At 40.7% G+C, this 20,787-nt stretch overlaps 1 protein-coding gene across 4 annotated transcripts in view; it reads right to left on the bottom strand.

Annotated features, from left to right (window-relative positions):
* The window catches only part of LOC115098948 (receptor-type tyrosine-protein phosphatase beta-like), a 101,060-nt gene that overhangs the window by 38,897 nt on the left and 41,376 nt on the right, over window positions 1–20,787 (bottom strand). For 3 of the 4 annotated variants that reach the window (XR_003858646.1, XM_029616094.1, XM_029616095.1), the window contains 5 exons: window positions 19,621–19,878; window positions 17,718–17,975; window positions 15,816–16,073; window positions 13,914–14,171; window positions 4,338–4,595 (listed from right to left, as the gene is read on the bottom strand). Coding sequence is in view for 3 of the 4 variants with exons in the window: in XM_029616094.1 (XP_029471954.1) it covers window positions 4,338–4,595; window positions 13,914–14,171; window positions 15,816–16,073; window positions 17,718–17,975; window positions 19,621–19,878 (1,290 nt within the window). In the remaining variant the exon portion in view is untranslated. The remainder of the gene's footprint in view (window positions 1–4,337; window positions 4,596–13,913; window positions 14,172–15,815; window positions 16,074–17,717; window positions 17,976–19,620; window positions 19,879–20,787) is intronic. The other variant, XM_029616093.1, reaches the window with a different exon arrangement.

The raw sequence follows: 20,787 nt of genomic DNA on the forward strand, positions 1-20,787 counted from the left end.
TAAACCCCCCCTACCTTTATTGCAAAAGTCGCGCGTGCCGGTGGCCCGCTGGTGTGCCATCACCCAACCCAGGGGCTGGTCCGGAGGCCTCGGCCATGTCCCCCGGTATGCCCCCGGGCCGGCACCATGCCCACCTGAACGCCCCCCCGGAACGCCCCGAACGTTGCGCCGCTCCCGACACGCCCCTGACAAGCCCCCCCCTAGCAAAGCCCCGGGACTTACGCGCGTCCCGGGGCTTGCGTGCGCCGCCGAGCCTATGCAAAATAGGCTCGGTGCGCGCAGGGGGGTTTTTAAGGGTTATGCGCGTAACCCTTTTAAAATCCACACCTATATGAACAGCCTTTAGGTGTAGCAGCTCCCTAGAAAGTTCTAACATTCGGGCGGCATTCTTGTGTTTTTTTCCTAACTTGATAAGCTATTATATGGCCATGTAACACAGCTTTCGCTGTATTCCAAAAGATGACAGATCCAGTCCCTTCAAAATCATTGAACTCCTTATATTCCATCCATTTTTCCCTTAAAAAAGGGGCAAAATCTTTATCGTGGTACAATAAAGCAGACATTTTCCAAGAGGGAGGAGAACTCCCCCTTTCTGCAACGAGAAATTTAGCAGTAACCAAAGAACGGTCCGAACATACCTCAAATCATATCACAAGAATGAAGCTTGTCAAAAACAGACTTGGTACAAAGTATATGGTCTAGTCCTAAGAACATAAGACATGCCATACTGGGTCAGACCAAGTATCCTGTTTCCAACAGTGGCCAAACCAAGTCACAAGTACCTGGCAAGTACCCAAACATTAGATAAATCACAAACTACCATTGCTAATTAATTACCGTAATAGCAGTTTATGGATTTTTTCCTTTAGGAACTTATCCAAAACTTTTTAAAACCCAGTTACGCTAACTGCCTTAACCACATCCTCTGGCAATGAATTCCAGAGCTTAACTATGCGCTGAGTGAAAGAATTTTCTTTGATTTGATTTAAATAAGCTATATGCAAACTTCATGGAATGCCCCCTGGTCCTTCAATTATCTGAGAGAGTAAATAACCATTTTACATTAACCTGTTCAAGTCCTTTCATGATTTTGTAAACTTCTATCATATCCCCCCTTAGTGGTCTCTTCTCTAAACTGAACAGCACTAATTTCTTCAGTCTTTCCTCATAGGGCAGCCATTCCATGCCCAGTATCATTTTGGTTGCCCTTCTCTGCACTTTCTCCAGTGCAGCTATATCCTTTTTGAGATGCAGTGACCAGAATTGTACACAGTATTCAAGGTGCAGTCTCCTCATGGAGCGATACAGAGGCATTATGACATTTTCCATTTTATTCACCATTCCCTTTCTAATAATTCCCAACATTCTGTTTGCTTTTTTGACTGCTGCAGCACACTGAGCCGACGATTTCAAAGTATTATCCATTATGACGCCTAGATCTCTTTCCTGGGTGTTAACTCCTAAGATTGTACCTAACATTGTGTAACTACAGCAAGGGTTATTTTTCCCTATATGCATAACTTTGCACTTGTCCACGTTAAATTTCATCTGCCATTTGGAAGCCCAATCTTCAAGTCTCACAAGGACCTCCTGCAATTCATCACAATCTGCTTGAGATTTAACTACTCTGCATAATTTAGTGTCATCCACAAATTTGATCACCTCACTTGTCATACCCCTTTTCCAGATCATTTATAAATATATTAAAAACAAAGCACTGGTCCAAGTAGAGATCCCTGAGACACTCCACTGGTTACCTTTTTCCAGTGTGAAAATTGACCATTTAATCCTACTCTCTGTTCCTGTCTTTTAACCAACTTGCAATCCATAAAAGGACTTTGCCTCCTATCCCATGACTTTTTAGTTTTCTTAGAAGCCTCTCATGCGGGACTTTGTTGAACGCCTTCTGAAAATCCAAATACACCACATCTACTGGTTCACCTTTATCCACATGTTTATTCACCTCTTCAAAAAAATTTAGGAGATTTGTGAGGCAAGACTTCCCTTGGGTAAATTCATATAGGCTGAGTCCCATCAAACCATGTCTATCTAAATGTTTTGTGATTTTATTCTTTATAACAGTTTCCATGATTTTTCCTGGCACTGAAGTCAGGCTCACCGGTCTATAGTTTCCCGGATCACCCCTAGATCCCTTTTTAAATACAGGGGTTACATTGGCCTTCTTTCAATCTTCAGGTACATCGGATGATTTTAATGATAGTTTACAAATTAATTGTAATAGGTCTGAAATTTCATTTTTTAGTTCCTTCAGAACTCTGGGGTGTATACCATCCGTTCCACGTGATTTACAAATCTTCAGTTTGTCAATCAGGCCTACCACATCTTCCAGGTTCACCATGATTTGATTCAGTTGATCTGAATCATTACCCTTGAAAACCTTCTCCAGAATGGGTACGTGCCCAACATCCTCTTCAGTAAACACTGAAGCAAAGAAATTTTTTAATCTTTCCCCTTGATCATCCAAAGGTCCGCCTCCCTCACAAGCTTTCTGCTTTGCATATATTTTAAAAGTTTTTATTGTGAGTTTTTGTCTCTATGGTCAACTTCTTTTCAAATTCTCTCTTAGCCTGTCTTACCAATGTCTTACATTTAACTTGCCAACGTTTATGCATTATCCCATATTCTTTTGTTGCATCCTTCTTCCAGTTTTTGAATAAAGATCTTTTGGCTAAAATAGTCTCTTACACCACACTTTTTAACCATGCCGGTAATTGTTTTGCCTTCCTTACAACTTTCTTAATGTGTGGAATACATCGGGACTGTGCTTTTAGAATGGTATTTTTTAACAATGTCCACGTTTTACCTTAGTAGCTGCACCTTTCAGTTTTTTCTGTTTTTCTCATTTTATCAAAGTTTCTCATTTTGAAAGTTTAGCACTGTCCCCCTTCCAGTCATTAATTCAAATTTGATCATATTATGATCACTATTGCCAAGCGGCCTCATCACCATTACCTCTCTCACCAAATCCTGTTTTTCACTAAAAATTAGATATAAAATTGCTCCCTCTCTCATTGGTTCCTGTACCAATTGCTCAATAAATATGTATTTTATTCCATCCAGGAACCTTATTTTTCTAGCATGCCCTGATGTTTCACTTACTCAGTCAATATACCATGACAGCTGGCTCCTCCCCTGCACTATCTAGATGAATTGGGTGCTTCTGGGAGATGTAAACAGCAGCCAAGCATGAAAGAAAGAAATCAAAGCAGGACCAGAGTCTGAGAAAGCAGGGGCTGACCTGTGAGGTGGAATTATTAACCTATAGAAGAATGGAGACATCCTCTTCAATCTGGAGGCCTGCTTACTGTTGCCAGTGTTAGATATTTCTCCAAGGGAGTGTACATTTAACTTCCTCAGAATATCTGACAGGATCGGGCACAGCACTCACCCAGTCCTCCTTAAGATTGAGACCAACAGGTAATCCTGGGTGAAAGGAGGAACCTTCACCAGAATATAAGACCTCAGTGACTAAAAGTGTAGGGAGGGACTCGGGGAACAGAGAGAACCCTATTACATGACATAACATGCTACGTTTACGGATCGCGAGTGATAGTAAGTTAAATACCTCTGTTATTTGCATCTGGAACTTGCCAGAAATCTAAGAGAGCTGCTTACATTGTTTGTTGTGTTTCCTACTGCTCCAGTAGAAAATACAACATCTGAGCTCTCAGGTGACCTGCCTGTTGCATTTGCTTTTTGCTGTGCACTTTTCTCAATTCCACAGTAAATAAACTGCACAAGGAAAAGCTAGTGTCTGCCTTCTTTTTATTCTGGCTGTTCCCAAGCCACTACTACTACCACTCGAGATAGCACAATCTCACATACAGTATAAAAGTAAGTAAAGCTGTAACTGATCAGATCAATAAACTCTTCAGGAGCATCACAACACCTTGGATAATAAACAACATCATAAGTAATGCATGCTTTGCTTTAGATACTGCCAGATTAATTATTGCAATTGTTTTCCATGTCTGATTATTGCAATCAACATCTTAGTGTTATTTTATTCTACTTCACATTGATTTATAAATTAAGATTTGCAATTAATCAACCACTGAACAAACATTTGTAGCAATTCCCTTTGTCTCATTAATCCTATAAGCTAATAACATATCCATCATTATTTTTAGCTGGCACCTAAGTGTTTTAACTCAATATAGGTGTGTGAAAGAGAGGAGAATTAAATTAAGCATTCTGATGAGGTAACCCAAGTCCTCTGTGTCACAAGTAGAATGTAAAAGGTGATCAAGGTCTGATGATGTGAATACGGAAAATGGAAGAACCATTTCCACTTGATGTTCATTCTCAGTACTCACTTATATATGTAGACGTCTGACTCCAATTTCCATGTGTGACGTTGTCTCCAGCAAATGCAGTGATTATGAATGTGTACTTCATCCCTGGAGTCAGGCCATCTACAGATACAGATTCTGAGCTCACATTAATTATCTTAGATGGTACTTCTATGACTTGTATCTGATAGAAGCTATTGTTTCCCACAGGTCTACTCCAGTTTAGAAATACAGAGGTTGTGGATATGTTGAGAACGTTCAAATTCTGTATAATATCAGGCCCTGTAATCAATAGAAATGAGAATAATTATTCTAGAAGCAAAGTCGTGAGAAAAAATTACTTCTTCATGAAGGAATTTAAGGCACAATAGCACATTTTTTAAAATTGATTCTCCCAGTCCCCCAATTCTTGCCCATCTGAAGATAAACAATCGTCTGAACCTGATTATTTCAGATCAAATACATTCAGGGGAACCCATGGGCCTGAGCAGAAAGCAGCAATGACCTTAAAATCACAAGATCCCCATATTACTGTTTGCATGGATTATGCAGTGGTCACCACACTTACCCTAAAGTTGTCAGGTCTGTTTGCAAAAATTTCAAAACAACTAGAAAGTTGTGCTTAAGCCGTATTTGATTACACCGCAGAAAAGGGCAATATGCCTTAGATATGCTGAAGATATTATTGATTAGATCTTTCCCTGCAACTCACAGATGCAAATGCGTAAGTGCTGAAACCTGTGAACTATCAGACAAGAATTGGGTGCTTCTGGGAGATGTAAACAACAGCCAAGCCTGAATGGAAGAAATCAAGGCAGGACCAGAGTCTGAGAATGCAGGTGCTGACCTGTGAGCTAGATTTATTAACATAGAGGAGAACGGAGACCTCCTCTTGCATCTGGTGGCTTGCTCACTGTTGCCAGTGTTAGATATTTCTCCAAGGGAGTGTACATTTAACTTCCTCAGAATATCTGACAGGATCGGGCACAGCACTCACCCAGTCCTCCTTAATATTGAGACCAACAGGTAATCCTGGGTGAAAGGAGGAACCTTCACCAGAATATAAGACCTCAGTGACTAGAAGTGAAGGGAAGGACCCGGGGAACAGAGAGAGCCCTATCACATGAGATAACATGCTACTTTTACGGATTGCGAGTGATAGTAAGTTAAATACCTTCTTTATTTGCATCTGGGACTTTCCTGAAGTCTAAGAGAGCTGCTAACATTCAGGTTGATACTGTAACGTGCGGTTGAAGATTTCCCGTCTGTAACGTGCTGGGAGCGCACAATTCGGATGCGTAAGGCGATTCAGCGATACAGTCTCCAGTTTCACGCGTCCTTAGCGCTTCTTAAAACAGACGCATAACCCTTTCCGCACGCAGCATGTATATGATATGTAAATGAACGAATTAGCTGTATAATGAAGGAATTAGCTATTCCCCTCCGATACTGTGACACGCGCTCAGATTATCTCCTTTGTAACCCGCTATTTTGCCGCGTCCTTAACCTGTTAGTTTACCGCTACCCTCTACTTGGTGTTAGTGTGGTGTTAGTGTGGTGTTCAAAAATTAAAACGGGAATAAAGTGTAAAAAATGGTGTAAAAAAAGTGTAAAAACATTGCTTACCTGCCCTGGCCCCGTCCGGTCTCCGGTGCAGCCCCAGTCCTGGCCCCTCCTCCCGAAGCAAAAAAAAAACAAAAAACCGAAAAAGTAGCAAGGCTCGGGCCTGCTACGATAGTCCCTTCTCCCTTCTCCTCTCCTCCCGATTTCGGCGCTCAAGGCGGCCGGGTGGGCGTGCATTCATCCAGGCAGAGGGAGCCGGCGGCGAAAGCGGCCTCCGACTCCCTCTGCCTGGATGAATGCACGGCCCCTGCCGGCAGTGAATGAATGCCCGTGCGATTTCGGCGCTCAAGGCATGAGCGCCGAAATCACACAGGCATTCATTTACTACCGGCGTGCATTCATCCAGCGGCCCCCGCCCGCAGTGAATGAATGCCCGTGCAATTTCGGCGCTCAAGGCAGTCACATGACATGACGTCACGCCTTGAGCGCCGAAATCGCACGGCGGGGGCCGTGCATTCATCCAGGCAGAGGGAGCCGGAGGCCGCTTTCGCCACCGGCTCCCTCTGCCTGGATGAATGCACGCCCACCCGGCTGCCTTGAGCGCCGAAATCGGGAGGAGAGGAGAAGGGAGAAGGGACTATCGTAGCAGGCCCGAACCTTGCTACTTTTTCAGTTTTTGTTTTTTTTTGCTTCGGGAGGAGGAGACAGGACTGGGGCTGCACCGGAGACCGGACGGGGCCAGGGCAGGTGAGCGGGGGCTGGGGGATAGTTTGCCGAGCATCGGGGAACATAACTGTCCACTTCCTGGTACCTGTCATTTCAAATGTCATTTGAAATGACATTTGAAATGACAGATACCAGCGCGGCCATGAAGTGTTAGGCCCGCGAACCCAGGATACTGTATAGGCGCTCTATACAGTAAAATGGGTTGCGCGGGCCTAACGCTTGCCTAAGGCTTCGCAGCCGCGGCATGCATTTGCATGCAATTAGAAGAGAGTATAGAGTGGTAGGTGAAGAGAACTGTGCGTGGGGGGAACGAGGGTGCGCCTGACACTGCCGCAGTTTCTACCGCGGCCTTAGAGTATCGACCCGATTGTTTGTTGTGTTTCCTACTGCTCTGTGTTATTATGAGACATCTGAGCTCTCAGGTGACCTTGCCTGTTGCATTTGCTTTTTGCTGTGCACTTTTCTCAATTCCACTGTAAATAAACTGCACTTATTTATTTATTTATTTATTTTTAATTTTTATATACCGGAATTCCTGTATACAATACAAATCAATCCGGTTTACAAGTAACGAAAAGGTTGCCCTGGTCTGGGAGGTTAGACCGGGGTTTTTTTTACATGGAACATTGAACAATAACAATCAGCCATTGAACCTTATTACAACTATTTAACCTTATTACAATGAACATTGAAAGTAATAATAATTATATTTAACAAATTTAACAATTAACAAAACCTTAACTGTGTAATGAATAGTATGTGTGAGTTCATCTTTTTACAAGGAATTTTAGTAACGAATATGGTCTGCAAAAAGCGGCTATATAAAGGTGAATAACGACTGTTAAATAGACATGAGAATAAGTAAGTGCGGGTATGAAATTAAGTGTCAATGTGTTAGTGACACCCTGCAATGGTTGGATTTGAGAGTCAGGAGGAGGTGCCTAGTTACACTCTGGGAATTGGAACGCTTGCCTGAAAAGCCAGGTTTTTAACCTTTTTTTAAACTCTGGTAGATTGGGTTCGAGTCGAAGGTCTGGTGGGAGCGCATTCCATTGGTGTGGTCCCGCAGTGGAGAGTGCTCTTTTTCTTAGTGTTGATTTGGCCGGAGCTGCGACTAATGTGCCTTTGTAGGCGCTTCTGATGGGTCTGGCAGATGAGTGTGGACGAAGTTGGGTTTGTAGAGATATAGGTGCGTCATTATGAATTGCTTTATGAATGATGGTTAATGTTTTATATAGGATTCTCTGTTTGATGGGTAGCCAGTGGAGGTTGCTCAAGATAGGGGTAATATGGTCTCTTTTATTAGTGTTAGTTAGGATTCTGGCTGCGGCATTTTGTACTATCTGTAGGGGTTTGATGCTGATGGCGGGAAGGCCCAGTAAGATTGAGTTGCAGTAGTCAAGTTTCGAAAAAATAATGGATTGAAGAACGAGACGAAAGTCATTGAAGTGAAGGAGTGGCTTTAGTTTCTTTAGGACCTGTAGTTTAAAGAAGCAATCCCTGGTGGTTGTGTTTATGAATTTTTTTAGGTTAAGTTGGTTGTCAAGCCATGCTCCTAGATTCCTGACATCGGCAGAGAGCTCCATGTTAAAAGATGTGGTTTGTGTCAGGCTGGGTGTGTGGGTGTTCGGGTTGTGTGAGATCAGTAGCAACTCTGTTTTGCTAGAGTTTAGAATCAGGTTCAGGCTGGAAAGTAGTTGTTTAATTGGTTGAAGACAATTCTCCCAGTAGGCGAAGGTTTTTTGAATAGATTCTGTAATGGGGATGAGGATCTGGATGTCGTCTGCATAGAGGTAATGAGTAAGTTTGAGTTGTGATAGCAGATGGCAGAGGGGGAGGAGGTAGACGTTGAATAGGGTGGGAGAGAGGGATGAACCTTGAGGTACGCCTTGATCTGATAGGATGGGGGCAGATTCCTTGTTATTAATTCTGACCTTGTAAAACCTGTTAGATAGGAACGATTTGAACCAACTGAGAGCTGTGCCTTTTATTCCTATGTATGATAGTTGTTCTAGGAGTTGTGGGTGATTTACCGTGTCGAACGCTGAGGATAGGTCTAAAAGGACCAGTAAGAATGACTGTTTTTTCTCCAGGTTCAAAAGTAAATTATCAGTGAGAGAGAGCAAAAGTGACTCTGTACTTCGTGATTTTCGAAAACCATATTGTGCCGGGGAAAGAATGTTGTGCTCCTCGAGATATTCGGACAGTTGTTTATTTACGGCTTTTTCCATCAGTTTGGAGATCAGGGGCAGGTTTGCAATGGGTCTGAAGTTAGCTGGGTCCGTTAGTGATGCAGTTGGTTTTTTCAGTAGGGGTTTGATGATTGCACTTAAGGAAAAGCTGGTGTCTGCCTTCTTTTTATTCTGGCTGTTCCCAAGCCACTACCACTCAGGATAGCACAATCTCACATGCAATATAAAAGTAAGTAAAGCTGTAACTGATCAGATCAATAAACTCTTCAGGAGCATCACAACACCTTGGATAATAAAAAACATCATAAGTAATGCATGCTTTGCATTAGTTACTGCCAGATTAATTATTGCAATTGTTTTCCATGTCTGATTATTGTAATCAACTTCTTAGTGTTATTTTATTCTACTTCACATTGATTTATATATTAAGATTTGCTATTAATCGACTACTGAACAAACATACACAAACATAAACATTTGTAACAAATCCCTTTGGCTCATTAATCCTATAAGCTAATAACATATCCGTCATTAGTTTTAGCTGGCACCTGCGATAGTAAAGAAATATTGGGGCCAGGGAGCAGGGAGCAGAATTTATGAATGATGCTCTAGTTCCCCTGACAGTTTTCACTGCTTCACATTATATATATATATACATATATTTTCATCTATTAATAAACACTATACAACCCATGTACCAACATGTGGGTTCCAAACTTACAGACACCTTTTTCTTATGACCAGGTTAAAAATGTTTCTTAATATTTGTCATTATAGAAAAGAGTAAAGGAGGTGAAGATTTAATAAACTTCTTACTAAGGTAGCATTAGAAGAATAAACTATAGCATGGTAATGTAGTGTCTGTAATTAGAGTCAATCATACAAAAATAAGGATTCAGAATTAACCATGACTTACAAACTTATAGTTTATAGCACTGACAGTTATCCCAGAAGGTTAAGATACCTTAGTTTGTTAATGTTCTTTTGTATTGTCACATCCAGTTTTGCATAAGTCATATCGGAGTAGAAAAATGTTTTCTGCATTCATTAGGTCTTAAAGTATTAAAAGGTAAATTTCAAATGTGTCAATTAAAATAAGATATTATGTTTTGTTTAAGAGTTTCACATAATGCAAAGACTCAGGTAATCACATTGGAACGCATGATAAAGTATGAACTCCTTTTACAATCAAGGAATATAATCTCTGTTCTGCTCTCACCCCTGCTACCTTGTTACCAGAAATAATTGATTTAGATGTTCCAGACCATGATTGTGCAATGTTAATGGAATGTGAATTACAACCCCGGGAAGGCTTAAAAGATATCCCTCTCTCTAACGCTGACGCAGTTTACTTTCCATGATAGTGCAGGCTCGCTGCAGATTGAATGTGCTGTGTGTGTGTGTGTGTCCGGTGGGGGGAGGGGGGGTGCTGGAGGCTGGACCTCTCACCGGGGGAGGGGGATTGTGTCTCACTTGTGGGGCATTGTGGAAGGTGAGAGAGTTTTTGGCAGTGGATGGGGGAATGATTGGGAGTGGTCCTTTGCTGGAAGCTATCTTGTTGCCTCTCAGGCTGGCAGTAGTAAAAGAGAAAAAAACTTGACAAGATAAAGCAGCCATGCATGCAGCCCTGACCAACAGTACAGTAGGAGTTGCAAGATGCCTTTTACTAACGCCCACTCCTCATAAGGAAAACAAAGATTTTACTATTAGAAATTTGATATAGTGGCAGGCACAGGATAAAGACGACTGGAAATTGTGGAAAAAAAAAAAAAAAGGAGGGGCCACAATCCACAATCAGGGACAAGATCAAATATGGTTCGGCCCAAATGGCGAATAGTGAAGTAGTGGCCCCCCTGACATATACTGCCCCTTATTTTACTTTCCCTTCATCAGGCATCTCAAGCAGCTCCTGCAGCACTAATAGATATGATCTTTCCCCACTGGTGAGGGTTAGTTTCAGCAGTCAGGGCTCTGGCAATACCATATGTTCTCAGTGTATGAAATGTAACTTGTACAAGGCCTCCAAGGGCTTGATTGTCACTCCTGCACACCTAAATGCGCTCCCTGGGCCCTTTCTTGCAGATCCAGGTTGACTTTATTGAATTACCCCAATGCCAAACTAACAAGTATGTACTAACAATGTTTTGCAGCGTCTCAGAATAAAGAGGAAGCTTTTCCAGTAATAAAGGCAGATGCAATCTCTGTAGCTAAGATTTTACTAAGGGAATTTATTCCAAGATATGGAATCCCAGAATCAATTGATAGTGTTCAGGGGAAACACTTTGTGAATGACATCATTGTATCATTAAGTAATGCATTAGGAATCTCTCTAAGGTTTCACACACCTTACAGACCTCAAGCCTCTGCCCTTACAGAAAACGTCAATGGCAGGCTAAAAACTAAGCTGGGCATTATCATGGCTGCAGCACACTTAACCTGGCTACAAGCTCTCCCTTTAGCTCTAATGGCTTGGTGGGCATCACCCCATTCCAAGACAGGGCTTACCCCATTTGAGATAGTCACTGGACGACCAATGGCTATTGGTCTAATGCTAAAACCCTCCACTGCTCTTATATTTTCACAAGAGGTATGTCTTAACCATTATTTGTTTATGTTGCAGAAAGTTTTGACTTCACACTGGCAGAAAGTACGAGTATCTTTTCCTCCAGTGTACACTGTGAGTGTACACTGAGAGTGTGAAAACCAGGGGACTTTGTTTTTTTGAAGATTTTTCGGCGAAAGAACTCCTTGGCTCCCAGGTGGAAAGGACCTTATCAGGTATTTTTAACCTTACATTCTGCAGTAAAATTGGAAGGACACCCTACTTGGGTACATCTTTCTCACTGTAAAAAGGCTTACAGTACTACAACAGCAGGAAGCTCCTGGACATAGAACTCTCTCACGAGGCTACTGGAATGGACATGACCCTGCTTTTGCTTCTCTGGGCAAACTGCACCGATATGATGGCCGTCATCTACAAAAGGTTTACTATTGTGTGGTGAAATATCGTCTGTCTGTCCGCACGATGGAACTTTGTGCATGAATGATTTGACCATGAACTAAACATGACTGCTCTCCTATATAAGGTTTACAACAAGATGGCGGCTCTCCCCGGGGCGCATCCTTCATACTGCGTGGACTATAAGCATTCTCCATGCTTTAACAGGACTCTACCTCATTATGACCACAGCAAGAGCCAATCTGTCCATGCAATACGCCAGCTGTGCCCTATGGAAGCTGAGAAAAGGATTCAAGGAACCTGTCCTACTGGTTATGGATGCAACTTCAGGTGTACTGGGAACTATATTCATGATGAGTACACCCCTTTACCCATGCTTCTGTTTGCCAAGGCTTATATTGAAGAGCAAGGCTGCTCTGTGCTGGGCCTTCCTGTTGTAACTGGAAGGGAACATATCACAAATCTACTTCACCACCTCTGAGGTAAAAGTGAATGACTTCAGGACTATGGTTCTTTCCACCGTGGGGAGCAGTAAAGACTATTTCCTTCAATACTACTGCTCAGTTTTCCTTTGGATACATTATACCAGTGTCTTCTTTCAACAGAACTGATTTGCCCCTAAGAAAAGGCGCAGGTCACCTACTCGATTTCCAGATGGACTGTGATACTTTCATCGTATTTTGAGGACTATTTTCCTGGTTTAGGTGTTCTTGGACTTGAAGGTGCTTTAAAAGAAAATCTTTCTGCCACTGTGGAAGTCACTATGAATGAGACAATGAAGATTATGGGACTAATGCAACAAGAAATTAAATCTCTTAAGGAAGTAGTTTCAGATAATGGTGCTAGATGTGTTTGGCTTAGGCAGAATGCTAGGATTTTGGGGCCAAGAAAATGTTGATGATTATTATAACTATTATAGTGTTCTTTCTAATCTTATGTGTATCTGTTCAATGCATTGTTATGTATACAAGAAAAGCGTTCCTAAAATACTGGTCTCTAAAACACTTGCAGTGCCACAGAACGCATCTCTGGATGAAGAGTTTAGCAGATTATGCACTATGGGTGAAAGTATAACTAATTTTTAAGGCAAGCAGCATGCCCCTGGACAAAAAGGAGGGACTGCTATAGTAAAGAAATATTGGGGCCATCTGTTCAATACAGATGCACTATCTGAGGTCCAGGGGGCACTGCTGACTTGTAAATTACGATATTCTGCTTTTCTGTCTCTCTTTCTCTAAATAAATAAAAGAAAGGATGTATCTTTTACCCAATTCTTAACTCTATCCTCCTAGTTTTCAATGTACATTATCTATATTTATATTAACTATAATCCTCATGTACGCTAATTATAATTGTATTTAACTATGTTTTTATGTTAACCCATATGTACAGTATAACCCTGGTTTCCCACACTCTCTAATCCCACTCCCCCTCCTCCCCGCCCCCTCCTTCTTCACCCCCTCCCCTGTTTAATGTTTATTGTATCAGGTTCATTGTAAAGCCCTGTTGGCTATTTTATTGTTCTATGGAAACCGATGTGATGTTTTCCTAACGAATGTCGGTATACAAAACCTTCAAAATAATTAATAAATAAATAAATAAATAAATAAATAAATAAATCTTTTGAAGTTGCATGCTCCCAGGAAAAAAGCTATAAAATGTAGATCTCCTCAAGGTTAGCTGGTTTCCCAGGGCTCTGTGAAATGTTAGAAGCATCAAATGTCTAAACAAACGTTTTCCTGTAATCACGAGACTCGAATTCAAAGGAGTGTTGTCTTAATTACTGGGGAGAAAGATATTCAAGAATGACCAAATTCGATCACAAATTAAGTCGGGCTCTTAGGCTTACGAGACCCGACTTCCTTATGCATAAGTGATATATATATATTAAATAGAAAGTAAGAAATAAAGGCTATTATTCATAAGAAATACACTGTCTATTCTGTCCTCTGAGTCCTTGGTAAACTTTTTTATTGCACACCTAAGTGTTTTAACTCAATATAGGTGTGTGAAAGAGAGGAGAATTAAATTAAGCATTCTGATGAGGTAACCCAAGTCCTCTGTGTCACAAGTAGAATGTAAAATATGATCCTTGTCTGACGATGTGAATACGGAAAATGGAAGAACCATTTCCACTTGATGTTCATTCTCAGTACTCACTTGTATATGTAGACGTCTGACTCCAATTTCCATGTGTGACGTTGTCTCCAGCAAATGCAGTGATTATGAATGTGTACTTCATCCCTGGAGTCAGGCCATCTACAGATACAGATTCTGAGCTCACATTAATTATCTTAGATGGTACTTCTAGGACTTGTATCTGATAGAAGCTATTGTTTCCCACAGGTCTACTCCAGTTTAGAAATACAGAGGTTGTGGATATGTTGAGAACGTTTAATTTCTGTATAATTTCAGGCCCTGTAATCAATAGAAATAAGAATAATTATTCTAGAAGCACAGTAAAGAGAAAAAATTACTTCTTGATGAAGGAAATTACAGCACAATAGCACATTTTTTAAAATTGATTCTCCCAGTCTTCCTATTTTTGCCCTTCTGAAAAGATCAACAATCGTCTGAGCCTGATTATTTCAGATATAATACATTCAGAGGAACCCATGGGCCTGAGAAGAAAGCAGCAATGACCTTCAAATCACAAGATCTCTGTTGCATGGATTATGCGGTGGTCACCACGCTTACCCTAGAGTTGTCAGGTCAGTTTGCTAAAATATCAAAACAACTAGAAAGTTGTGCTTAGGCCGTAGTTGATTACAACGCAGAAAAGGGCAATATGCCTTAGATATGTTGAAGATACTATTGATTACTGTCCCTGCTATTCACAGATGCAAATGCTTAAGTGCTGAAACCTGTGAACTATCAGACAAGAATTGGGTGCTTCTGGGAGATGTAAACAACAGCCAAGCATGAAGGGAAGAAATCAAGGCAGGACCAGAGTCTGTAAATGCAGGTGCTGACCTGTAAGCTAGATTTATTAACATAGAGGAGAACGGAGACCTCCTCTTGCATCTGGTGGCTTGCTCACTGTTGCCAGTGTTAGATATTTCTCCAAGGGAGTGTACACTTAACTTCCTCAGAATATCTGACAGGATCGGGCACAGCACTCACCCAGTCCTCCTTAAGATTGAGACCAACAGGTAATCCTGGGTGAAAGGAGGAACCTTCACCAGAATATAAGACCTCAGTGACTAAAAGTGTAGGGAAGGACTCGGGGAACAGAGAGAACCCTATTACATGACATAACATGCTACGTTTACGGATCGCGAGTGATAGTAAGTTAAATACTTCCTTTGTTTACATCTGGGACTTGCCTGAAGTCTAAGAGAGCTGCTTACATTGTTTGTTGTGTTTCCTACTGCTCTTTGTTATTATGAGACATCTGAGCTCTCAGGTGACCTGCCTGTTGCATTTGCTTTTTGCTGTGCACATTTCTCAATTCCACTCTAAATAAACTGCACTTAAGGAAAAGCTGGTGTCTGCCTTCTTTTTATTCTGGCTGTTCCCAAGCCACTACCACTGAAGATAGCACAATCTCACATACAATATAAAAGTAAGTAAAACTGTAACTGATCAGATCAATAAACTCTTCAGGAGCATTACAACACCTTGGATAATAAACAACATCATAAGTAATGCATGCTTTGCTTTAGATACTGCCAGATTAATTATTGCAATTGTTTTCCATGTCTGATTATTGCAATCAACTTCTTAGTGTTATTTTATTCTACTTCACATTGATTTATATATTAAGATTTGCAATAATCGACTACTGAACAAACATACACAAACATAAACATTTGTAGCAATTCCTTTTGTCTCATTAATCCTATAAGCTAATAACATATCCATCATTATTTTTAGCTGGCACCTAAGTGTTTTAACTCAATATAGGTGTGTGAAAGAGAGGAGAATTAAATTAAGCATTCTGATGAGGTAACCCAAGTCCTCTGTGTCACAAGTAGAATGTAAAATATGATCCTTGTCTGACGATGTGAATACGGAAAATGGAAGAACCATTTCCACTTGATGTTCATTCTCAGTACTCACTTGTATATGTAGACGTCTGACTCCAATTTCCATGTGTGACGTTGTCTCCAGCAAATGCAGTGATTATGAATGTGTACTTCATCCCTGGAGTCAGGCCATCTACAGATACAGATTCTGAGCTCACATTAATTATCTTAGATGGTACTTCTAGGACTTGTATCTGATAGAAGCTATTGTTTCCCACAGGTCTACTCCAGTTTAGAAATACAGAGGTTGTGGATATGTTGAGAACGTTTAATTTCTGTATAATTTCAGGCCCTGTAATCAATAGAAATAAGAATAATTATTCTAGAAGCACAGTAAAGAGAAAAAATTACTTCTTGATGAAGGAAATTACAGCACAATAGCACATTTTTTAAAATTGATTCTCCCAGTCTTCCTATTTTTGCCCTTCTGAAAAGATCAACAATCGTCTGAGCCTGATTATTTCAGATATAATACATTCAGAGGAACCCATGGGCCTGAGAAGAAAGCAGCAATGACCTTCAAATCACAAGATCTCTGTTTGCATGGATTATGCGGTGGTCACCACGCTTACCCTAGAGTTGTCAGGTCAGTTTGCTAAAATATCAAAACAACTAGAAAGTTGTGCTTAGGCCGTAGTTGATTACACCGCAGAAAAGGGCAATATGCCTTAGATATGTTGAAGATACTATTGATTACTGTCCCTGCTATTCACAGATGCAAATGCTTAAGTGCTGAAACCTGTGAACTATCAGACAAGAATTGGCTGCTTCTGGGAGATGTAAACAACAGCCAAGCATGAAGGGAAGAAATCAAGGCAGGACCAGAGTCTGAGAATGCAGGTGCTGACCTGTAAGCTAGATTTATTAACATAGAGGAGAACGGAGACCTCCTCTTGCATCTGGTGGCTTGCTCACTGTTGCCAGTGTTAGATATTTCTCCAAGGGAGTGTACACTTAACTTCCTCAGAATATCTGACAGGATCGGGCACAGCACTCACCCAGTCCTCCTTAAGATTGAGACCAACAGGTAATCCTGGGTGAAAGGAGGAACCTTCACCAGAATATAAGACCTCAGTGACTAAAAGTGTAGGGAAGGACTCGGGGAACAGAGAGAACCCTATTACATGACATAACATGCTACGTTTACGGATCGCGAGTGATAGTAAGTTAAATACTTCCTTTGTTTACATCTGGGACTTGCCTGAAGTCTAAGAGAGCTGCTTACATTGTTTGTTGTGTTTCCTACTGCTCTTTGTTATTATGAGACATCTGAGCTCTCAGGTGACCTGCCTGTTGCATTTGCTTTTTGCTGTGCACATTTCTCAATTCCACTCTAAATAAACTGCACTTAAGGAAAAGCTGGTGTCTGCCTTCTTTTTATTCTGGCTGTTCCCAAGCCACTACCACTGAAGATAGCACAATCTCACATACAATATAAAAGTAAGTAAAGCTGTAACTGATCAGATCAATAAACTCTTCAGGAGCATTACAACACCTTGGATAATAAACAACATCATAAGTAATGCATGCTTTGCTTTAGATACTGCCAGATTAATTATTGCAATTGTTTTCCATGTCTGATTATTGCAATCAACTTCTTAGTGTTATTTTATTCTACTTCACATTGATTTATATATTAAGATTTGCAATAATCGACTACTGAACAAACATACACAAACATAAACATTTGTAGCAATTCCTTTGTCTCATTAATCCTATAAGCTAATAACATATCCATCATTATTTTTAGCTGGCACCTAAGTGTTTTAACTCAATATAGGTGTGTGAAAGAGAGGAGAATTAAATTAAGCATTCTGATGAGGTAACCCAAGTCCTCTGTGTCACAAGTAGAATGTAAAATATGATCCTTGTCTGACGATGTGAATACGGAAAATGGAAGAACCATTTCCACTTGATGTTCATTCTCAGTACTCACTTGTATATGTAGACGTCTGACTCCAATTTCCATGTGTGACGTTGTCTCCAGCAAATGCAGTGATTATGAATGTGTACTTCATCCCTGGAGTCAGGCCATCTACAGATACAGATTCTGAGCTCACATTAATTATCTTAGATGGTACTTCTAGGACTTGTATCTGATAGAAGCTATTGTTTCCCACAGGTCTACTCCAGTTTAGAAATACAGAGGTTGTGGATATGTTGAGAACGTTTAATTTCTGTATAATTTCAGGCCCTGTAATCAATAGAAATAAGAATAATTATTCTAGAAGCACAGTAAAGAGAAAAAATTACTTCTTGATGAAGGAAATTACAGCACAATAGCACATTTTTTAAAATTGATTCTCCCAGTCTTCCTATTTTTGCCCTTCTGAAAAGATCAACAATCGTCTGAGCCTGATTATTTCAGATATAATACATTCAGAGGAACCCATGGGCCTGAGAAGAAAGCAGCAATGACCTTCAAATCACAAGATCTCTGTTTGCATGGATTATGCGGTGGTCACCACGCTTACCCTAGAGTTGTCAGGTCAGTTTGCTAAAATATCAAAACAACTAGAAAGTTGTGCTTAGGCCGTAGTTGATTACACCGCAGAAAAGGGCAATATGCCTTAGATATGTTGAAGATACTATTGATTACTGTCCCTGCTATTCACAGATGCAAATGCTTAAGTGCTGAAACCTGTGAACTATCAGACAAGAATTGGCTGCTTCTGGGAGATGTAAACAACAGCCAAGCATGAAGGGAAGAAATCAAGGCAGGACCAGAGTCTGAGAATGCAGGTGCTGACCTGTAAGCTAGATTTATTAACATAGAGGAGAACGGAGACCTCCTCTTGCATCTGGTGGCTTGCTCACTGTTGCCAGTGTTAGATATTTCTCCAAGGGAGTGTACACTTAACTTCCTCAGAATATCTGACAGGATCGGGCACAGCACTCACCCAGTCCTCCTTAAGATTGAGACCAACAGGTAATCCTGGGTGAAAGGAGGAACCTTCACCAGAATATAAGACCTCAGTGACTAAAAGTGTAGGGAAGGACTCGGGGAACAGAGAGAACCCTATTACATGACATAACATGCTACGTTTACGGATCGCGAGTGATAGTAAGTTAAATACTTCCTTGGTTTACATCTGGGACTTGCCTGAAGTCTAAGAGAGCTGCTTACATTGTTTGTTGTGTTTCCTACTGCTCTTTGTTATTATGAGACATCTGAGCTCTCAGGTGACCTGCCTGTTGCATTTGCTTTTTGCTGTGCACATTTCTCAATTCCACTCTAAATAAACTGCACTTAAGGAAAAGCTAGTGTCTGCCTTCTTTTTATTCTGGCTGTTCCCAAGCCACTACCACTGAAGATAGCACAATCTCACATACAATATAAAAGTAAGTAAAGCTGTAACTGATCAGATCAATAAACTCTTCAGGAGCATTACAACACCTTGGATAATAAACAACATCATAAGTAATGCATGCTTTGCTTTAGATACTGCCAGATTAATTATTGCAATTGTTTTCCATGTCTGATTATTGCAATCAACTTCTTAGTGTTATTTTATTCTACTTCACATTGATTTATATATTAAGATTTGCAATAATCGACTACTGAACAAACATACACAAACATAAACATTTGTAGCAATTCCTTTTGTCTCATTAATCCTATAAGCTAATAACATATCCATCATTATTTTTAGCTGGCACCTAAGTGTTTTAACTCAATATAGGTGTGTGAAAGAGAGGAGAATTAAATTAAGCATTCTGATGAGGTAACCCAAGTCCTCTGTGTCACAAGTAGAATGTAAAATATGATCCTTGTCTGACGATGTGAATACGGAAAATGGAAGAACCATTTCCACTTGATGTTCATTCTCAGTACTCACTTGTATATGTAGACGTCTGACTCCAATTTCCATGTGTGACGTTGTCTCCAGCAAATGCAGTGATTATGAATGTGTACTTCATCCCTGGAGTCAGGCCATCTACAGATACAGATTCTGAGCTCACATTAATTATCTTAGAGGGTACTTCTAGGACTTGTATCTGATAGAAGCTATTGTTTCCCACAGGTCTACTCCAGTTTAGAAATACAGAGGTTGTGGATATGTTGAGAACGTTTAATTTCTGTATAATTTCAGGCCCTGTAATCAATAGAAATAAGAATAATTATTCTAGAAGCACAGTAAAGAGAAAAAATTACTTCTTGATGAAGGAAATTACAGCACAATAGCACATTTTTTAAAATTGATTCTCCCAGTCTTCCTATTTTTGCCCTTCTGAAAAGATCAACAATCGTCTGAGCCTGATTATTTCAGATATAATACATTCAGAGGAACCCATGGGCCTGAGAAGAAAGCAGCAATGACCTTCAAATCACAAGATCTCTGTTTGCATGGATTATGCGGTGGTCACCACGCTTACCCTAGAGTTGTCAGGTCAGTTTGCTAAAATATCAAAACAACTAGAAAGTTGTGCTTAGGCCGTAGTTGATTACACCGCAGAAAAGGGCAATATGCCTTAGATATGTTGAAGATACTATTGATTACTGTCCCTGCTATTCACAGATGCAAATGCTTAAGTGCTGAAACCTGTGAACTATCAGACAAGAATTGGCTGCTTCTGGGAGATGTAAACAACAGCCAAGCATGAAGGGAAGAAATCAAGGCAGGACCAGAGTCTGAGAATGCAGGTGCTGACCTGTAAGCTAGATTTATTAACATAGAGGAGAACGGGGACCTCCTCTTCCATCTGGTGGCTTGCTCACTGTTGCCAGTGTTAGATATTTCTCCAAGGGAGTGTACACTTAACTTCCTCAGAATATCTGACAGGATCGGGCACAGCACTCACCCAGTCCTCCTTAAGATTGAGACCAACAGGTAATCCTCGGTGAAAGGAGGAACCTTCACCAGAATATAAGACCTCAGTGACTAAAAGTGTAGGGAAGGACTCGGGGAACAGAGAGAACCCTATTACATGACATAACATGCTACGTTTACGGATCGCGAGTGATAGTAAGTTAAATACTTCCTTGGTTTACATCTGGGACTTGC

This window comes from Rhinatrema bivittatum, chromosome 9 (genome assembly GCF_901001135.1).
Source record: "Rhinatrema bivittatum chromosome 9, aRhiBiv1.1, whole genome shotgun sequence".
NCBI classification, from domain to species: Eukaryota; Metazoa; Chordata; class Amphibia; order Gymnophiona; family Rhinatrematidae; genus Rhinatrema; species Rhinatrema bivittatum.